The sequence below is a fragment of the Procambarus clarkii genome, chromosome 37, assembly GCF_040958095.1.
Source record: "Procambarus clarkii isolate CNS0578487 chromosome 37, FALCON_Pclarkii_2.0, whole genome shotgun sequence".
Lineage (NCBI taxonomy): Eukaryota > Metazoa > Arthropoda > Malacostraca > Decapoda > Cambaridae > Procambarus > Procambarus clarkii.
The window spans coordinates 8,238,317-8,245,991 of NC_091186.1; the positions used below are offsets into that span (position 1 = coordinate 8,238,317).

Genomic DNA, 7,675 nt, shown 5'->3' on the forward strand with positions numbered 1-7,675 from the left:
GTCTCGCTCAGAAGGATGCACTAGCCAAGGGCAAAATGAAAATTGCTCATGATCAACGTGCAAAGGAACAGTTCATAAAGGTTGGAGACACTGTTCTCGTTAAAAAGAAAAAAGAGGCAAAGTTAGATATGCCGTATGATACAAAACCATATAAAGTGATTAGTGTAAAAGGAACTATGGTAACAGCTAGTAATAGAGATCATAGTATAACACGTAATATGGCTTATTTCAAAGTGATTCCAACTAGTGTAGAAAATGATGAAGTGCAAAGTCGTGCAAAAGAAAAAAGAAAAAAATAGTTATAACCCGACAAACAATTCATCAAGGGATGTTATTGCATTTAAGGACTCTCGTCCTAAACGTCATGTTAAACGCCCTACACGATTTGATGATTAATTGTGTTCCTATGTAATGAAAAGTATTTACTTATTGTGCTAAACTAAATTTAATATTGTTTGAATAATGCAGATATCTCATTCAATATTTTGTAACTTTGTATTACAGTTTCTTTCATGTTTGTTTAACATTGCATATGTATTTTTAACATTGAAATCCTTTGTGGAAAAGATTAAGTTGTTTAAATTCTTTGTGTGCTTAATTAATGTTAAATGTATGCAGTATCTCTTGATATGGTAATAACTTACTTTGTGTCAATAACTTTGCTTTGTGCTACAAGCATGGTAGACATCCTGTATTCATTCTTTTTAAAGAAAAGGAGGGATGTCATGTTCACAGAAAATGGTACCATCCGTTTTCTATGTGTGGCGGAGCAGACGCCAGAGAGAGAGATAGAAGGTAAACAAGAGCGTACAGGATGCCCGCCAAGCTTGGTAGCTACTAGTCATGTAATCATATTAAGTATTAAAGTCAGTAACCAAGTCATGACTTTACATCAACCCTACAACCAAGACTTCCTCAGTAACACACAAACACCACAGGTTGTGACAACTGCTGTCTAATGATGGGATGTGCTTTCTGCTGTCTGCTGATGGGTTGTGGTTAATGCTGTCTGCTGGTCAGTTATGGTTACTGCTGTCTGCTGGTGGGTTGTGGTTATGACTGTCTACCAGTCGGTTGTGGTTACTGCTGTCTGCTGGTGGGTTGTGGTTCCTTCTGTCTGCTGGTGGGTTATTGTTATTAATGTCTGCTGGTGGGTTGTCGTTGCTAATGTCTGCAGATTGGTTGTGGTTATTGCTATTGAGAAGGTGGATCTGAATTCAACCTGTCCTCTTAAAAAGAACGTCAACAGTTGCCGTTTGACTCTACGGCTGTTTTTGGACGTTATTTTGTCTTAAACTACGTCTATTTTTGCTTCCATGGACTATCTCTTGTTATACAATGAAATTCCACACTCTTATTAATCTATAACTCACTGACTATGCTCTGATATATGTTCTTCAAGTAAAAATACATATATTTTTGCCTTAATTAGGCCATAATCCAGAAAATTCCAGCCCATCGATTTTTATATTTAGGAAAACATCTAATAAATTTGGAAATGAATTTTTCGTTCGCCGGCAGTTTCCTGTTACTATTTAGTCTTTTATGCTTTAATGTCGCTGGTCATTGTGACTTTCCCAGGATTTATATATGTTTTGTAGTAGCATTTAGTCAGACTACAGTAATGTAACTAATGGGGAAACCTTTATAGTCGTCGTAAATTAGTAATAATCATTTATTAAATAATAAATTAGCAAACATGTACAACTTCTTATGTTACGACTTTTCGGGTAGGCCGTTCTGTTTGTTTACAACCCCAATGTTTCAAAAAACACAATACTTTTAATATATAAGTGACTAAGTATGCTCTAATACATGGTCCTCAATGAAAATTATGTTTTGTTTTGTTAATTTGTCCATAATGAATAAGATTCGTTACTGTTGATCTTTATATTAAGAAAAACATCTAAGAAATTTGGTATTGAATTTTTGTTCAAATAAAGTTTCCAGTTACTATTTCCTAGTTATCCTTAAATGTAGGTGGTCATTATTTTACTGTTATGTATATAGAAATTTAGCATTATGCATTTATAATACAGAACAATTTGGTCGTTCCACTGCCTCATAATTATATAAAATACATTGTGACAAATACTTGATAATTAAAATCAGAGTTTTTTGACAACTATAAAAAATCCTGTTGAAATCATGCCGTTTTGAGTTGTCATACGCTTCTTAGTAAATAATATTGTGTAATGTTTGGCACAATTTATCACTGTACTAGTATTTACAAACTGTTTAGGTATTAATGTATTCATTTTTTTTAATGTGTAATATGTTACTTAATCCTAAACTTCTTTTGCAACATTTATATCAGTTATAAATAATTGTCGCGAAACGGCGTATGAAAAAATAAATTTCCCCAAATGAAATTAGTGTATCGGCGATCGAGCGGCCATATTTAAAAGTGTATTCTCTTGTCACTGTTCTGACATTAGTTTTCGATGTACGTATTTCATTTTTGTACCAATGTGTTCGCAATAGAATGTTCTAGAAGAACATAAGTATAAAACGTCACATAAGGATGTGTTCGAAAGGCAACATATATAAAAACTACGTCGATTATACTCGTCGTGTCAATAATATAATTGTTTTACCACGCTGATTCAATGCCATACTGTTTTCTCAAATAAGCTCTTCGGCTATTAGAGAAAACGTAAATTTCATGGCAAACATTTGTAAACTATCCCCAAGTAGATCTGATCGAAATTGGAATTTATACAAATATTTATTCTCGTGTTGCCCGCCACTGTCACCCTTGAGTAACCAGAAACGGATATACAGTAAAAACTAGGCTAACTCATCCTAATCCTTGCACAAACCCTCCAGAATTTCTTTATTGAAGATCAGCAAAAAATTATTGCGCAGCTCATATTATACAGTTTAAGAATGAGATTTCCTTGTTCTAAAGGAATGAAAATAACACTGCCTTAATCTCAGTCGATTAAGGCAGTGTCTGGGATGCTCCCGGTGCCCGTGCCTGGTGCTCGTGCACCAGGCACGGGCGATAGTGTACCTTTAATTGTTCTTTTAGTGTAAATAACGGAATAAAATGTAAGACATAGTCTGCAGATCTTTTTCCAGATGTCTTTTATTATTTTTTCCTAAAGAAAACTAAGATATTGCGAATTTTGCTTAACAAGTACATTAATTATTAACTTTTTGTCGTTATTATTGTTATAATTAAAAGAATTACATCTTGTTTTTTTGCTTATGTACAAAACATAGTCTAATAACCACAGTTCGTTGCCCCTAAATCAACACAACATAACCAGTTTACTCATGTCATCGCCCCTAAATCAACAAAAACAACCAGTGTATTATTGTAAATAATTATATCTTATGATTTATTAGCAATGGTAAGACATTTTTAAGACTCTAACCTTCGTAAGAAGGTATGATGTGTACGAACTGAACGACCGCGCTTCACAACAAAAACATGGCCACATGAGTTGGATTATTCCGGTAATATTGAACTACTGTTCATTGTTATTAGTTTAACAATACTGTTAGGGAATGTCATAAGAGTTAGGGAATGTCATAAGAGTTAGGGAATGTCATAAGAGTAGTCACAGGGCAACCAAAGATACCCAGCTTCTGGGTACGGGATCTTTGCCCGAAACGCTATGCGTGCTAGTGGCTTTACAATAATAATAATAATTTATTTAGGAAAAATATATACATAGATGCAGAGTTACAGTACAAACATTCTGTTTGATTTATAGATAGAGGTAGTACATACAATACCTAAAGCCACTAGTACGCATAGCGTTTCGGGCAAGATTGTAAAATCATCATTATTCCTATTTTCTCTCTTAACCCCCAGTGTACCTTCTCGTATATTAATAAATAAATAACCAGGGTTTTTTATGCGGCTGTGCTGAAAGCCTGACGTAAAATAAATTATTGTGTCGGAGAACAGGAAGCAACAAATTAGGCTTATATTGAGGTTCCCCCCTCCCCCCCCTTTCCCCCCAATTACGGGTCTGTCTAATTACCACAAGCTACACAAGCTTCACAAATCTTCCTGGCAAATCGTTAGTAATGAATAAATATGATATGTTAGGCTGACCTAACCTAACCTAACCTAATCAAACCTAACCAAATCTAACCTAACCAAATCTAACCTAACCAAATCTAACCTAACCAAATCTAACCTAACTTAACCAAACCAAACCTAACCTAACCTAACCTAACCGATGCTTGGATAGTCAACTTGATTTGGTGTTACCATTTCTTTATTTTCGTCTAATTTCTTTATAAAAAGATACTTTTTCAGATTAAAATTATGTTTTTTCGTGTTGTACATTCAGCACCAACATTATAATGAGTAAATATATCTTATTTATTCATTACTAACATATTGCCAGGAAGCTATGTGAAGCTTGTGGTAGCTTGTAATTAGACAGACTGCCATTTACTGGTGGAGTAAATCAGCCTAGCCTACTTCTTTCTAGCATAACCTAGCCAACACTAACCAAGCCTAGTCTACCCTTGCCTAGCCTAGCAATCAGCCCTTGAACCCCCTACTGTTAAGACTCTGCTCTCTGATTGTACCTATGACACCTATTATTAATCTCCTTCTGTATCTTTAGCTCCAGTATGTTGTTATATTATGCTGTGCAAATTTGGGACCTGGCCCTCTAGTATCTTACATATATGTATTATTTGATACCATTCTTGTCTCCTGTCCAGAGAGTACATTTTGAGAGCTTTGAGACGGTCCCAATTATTTAGATGTTTTATCATTTATATGTTTGCTGTTTATGGTCTCTTTATTTCCTCTAATTCAGAGATTTCTCCTGTTCAGAAAGGGGGAGTCAGTACCGAGCAATACTCAAGATGGGACAGCACCAGTTATTTGAATAGTATTAGCATTACTGTGGGTGGGGTGTTTGAATTTTAAGTCTCATAAACCATTCCATTATTTTTCTGGCCGCCACTATATTTGCTCGGTTATGTTCACAAAGTGTGAGGTCGTCAGACGTCATAATTCTCAGATCTCTTGCATGTTTTTTTTTCCTTCATAGAGTAGGTGTGATTGTGTCCTGTGTTCCTTGTTTCATTTAAGTTCCTCGTTTCTACCATACTTCAGCACCTGTAACTTATCACTGTTAAAATCATGTTATTTCTGTTTTTTCAATGTCTCCTACAGTGCCAATTTACTTGTGTCTTCTGTATCATCTGTAGAGTTTCATTGTTCAAATGTGTTATAAAATACATGCACCACCATCCTAGTGGTGCATATATGCATTCTACCTTGCATTTATATGCAAGGTAGAAAAATATGCATGAAAAAATATATATGAAAAATATGCATTTTTGTTTTTTTATAATTAAACTAAACTGATGCTATTGTATATCTGTTAATAATTTATTTTTGTTTTTTTTAGGTAAAATTTAAATCAGACAACATTATCAATTGCAACATTACAACATTGTCAACAATTCTATCTGAGAGAACATTACAGCAATGGCTTCCAGTAATTCAAGTAAGTTACATTATAATTGTGATTTGTTTATAATATATACTTTAAATTTTATTTTTGTATGTTTTTAATTTTATTTGGGTGTAAGTTCATATTATCATTAGATATAGAGTATAAAATCTTAATTTTGTTTTGTCAATTTTGTCTGTTAGAATTGCATATCTATTTCAAACTTTATTAATACCACAAAATGTTAGTTAAGTTGAATATTAATTTAATATTATTGGAAGATCAAAAAACTTAGTCAAATAAGTATTTGAGTCCCAATTCAATTATTTGCAGTTCACAAATTGCAATTTTGATTTACATTGAAAATTCCAGATTATTCTTCTCTTATTTAAACATATTAAATTTGGTTTACTTGTGTAATTAATAAAATCTGGTGCTGTACAGGTTCTCAATAATACAATCACAATTCTCCGCTCAGTCTTCTGTAGCACTGTACTGCTTTGTGGTCTTTCATTATGCTGCTACTGTGTTTTTTGTACCACTGTATTACATTTTAAACATTTTACTCTTTTTTATGATTGCCCAGATTATCTTTATTTACAGGCCAGAAGAAACCTTTCCAGCGGTGTTGTCCCATCTGCAGTAATGCCATTAGTGTTCGTCGACATTTCTGCAACTGTGGACACAGCTTTATAGATGAAAAGCGTAAGGGTGATGTAGAGCGGGAGGAGAAATATAAGGAAATGGGTCGAAGAGCTGCTAAGCATCAAAACCTTTGCAGATCATTTAAAGCCATGAAAAAATCTGTAAGTATTTCATGCATTCTGTTATTTCTTCAATTAGAATTGTATCATATTGTATTAATATCCATTCTGTTAGGTTTTAAATTTTCCCACAAATAAACAGATTTTAAGCCATTTGATAATTAATTAGTATTAACATTTTCAATTTTGGTGGATACTGTACTTATTGATGTTAATAATAAAGTAATGTGCATTATATAAGTATTTTTGTGTTATTTTATATTTTTTTAATTTCCATTAGTTATGTAATTATACTTTAATGATATAACTATCAGTAGGTCTCTTAAACTAGGTAAGAAAAGTACATCTTAAGCTACTTCAGTACTTCTGCACTTTTGCAGATGTACCCAATGCTGTATGAGGGAGGGATGCTGTCTGTTTCAGAAGCTTATGGTTATCCCATCTTATATTCTGTAATCATAAAGTTAATCTCTTTTTTTATAATTGAAGCCATATCTCTTGAACACTGTGTTCAAATTAACACTAAACATATTTTAGTTATATTTGTAATTATTTTGTTGTATTGCAGGTCTCTAAACTACAAGGTGGTGGTTAGCAAGTTGCTGTCATCTATTTTAAGGTCGGCAATAGAAATACCACAAAGGGCATGCTACCAGGAAGTGGTCTGTCAAGCAAAAATGTTAATAATCTCACCGAATTGTTTTATCTTGGTAATTATTATTATTATTATTTTGCATAAGCTAACAATGAAAATCATAAAACCTGCATGTTCCTTTGTGTTGGCAATAATGAAAAGCATTTACCTAGTACAGTAGTTTAGTTCATATATTATGCATCCCATATCCATGTTGTTAGCAGTAGTGGAAATGGTTGCAGAGGCACATAATTAATTGGCTCTGGGACTGAACCAAGCAATTCATTTTAGCTAAGCAAGTTTCAATCTTGATGACCTAATTACATAATTCCATGCACATCACCACATTGACAAGGGGCTCGAGACCGACCATGAGTACAGATTTTAAATTAAGCAACTGACGTGTGGAGAGCTAGTGTCACAATTGATATGTTTATCTTGCACACTGCCTCCATCCAGTGGACAGCGGTGGATAGGTTACAATCACTTAGTTACTACATACAGTTAGCAAATTGGTGATATTTGACCAAGAATTCTGGCAGCAGATCATTTTGAATGAAATATTTCCTCATATCTTGAACATTTGTTATAGAATTATCCGAATTCACATATCTTTTTTCACTCCATCACATAGTGGAGGAGGGTGTGCAAATAATTTTGACACACTTTACTTTGCATCAGGTCTATGTCATCAGATAATGAGACTTCCTTTACATATGGGTACCAAAATTCCCATAATGACATAGTTCCTCATTGCTGCCAAATTTCACATTTCAGTGTTTCTTTCAATTAAAGTTTTTTGGAGGACATATTTTGTAATGATGATACCATATTAAATT

At 33.6% G+C, this 7,675-nt stretch overlaps 1 protein-coding gene across 4 annotated transcripts in view; it reads left to right on the forward strand.

The window, feature by feature from the left end:
* The first annotated feature begins 3,353 nt into the window (after positions 1-3,353).
* LOC123774831 (uncharacterized) overlaps positions 3,354-7,675 on the forward strand; it is a 29,002-nt gene continuing 24,680 nt past the window's right edge. For 2 of the 4 annotated variants that reach the window (XR_011230613.1, XM_069337051.1), the window contains exons 1-4: positions 3,354-3,465; positions 5,394-5,492; positions 6,042-6,244; positions 6,771-6,912. Coding sequence is in view for 2 of the 4 variants with exons in the window: in XM_069337051.1 (XP_069193152.1) it covers positions 6,849-6,912 (64 nt within the window). In the remaining 2 variants the exon portion in view is untranslated. Of the gene's footprint in view, positions 3,466-4,791; positions 4,883-5,393; positions 5,493-6,041; positions 6,245-6,770; positions 6,913-7,675 lie in introns of those variants that run through there. The other 2 variants (XR_011230615.1, XM_069337052.1) reach the window with 1 other exon arrangement.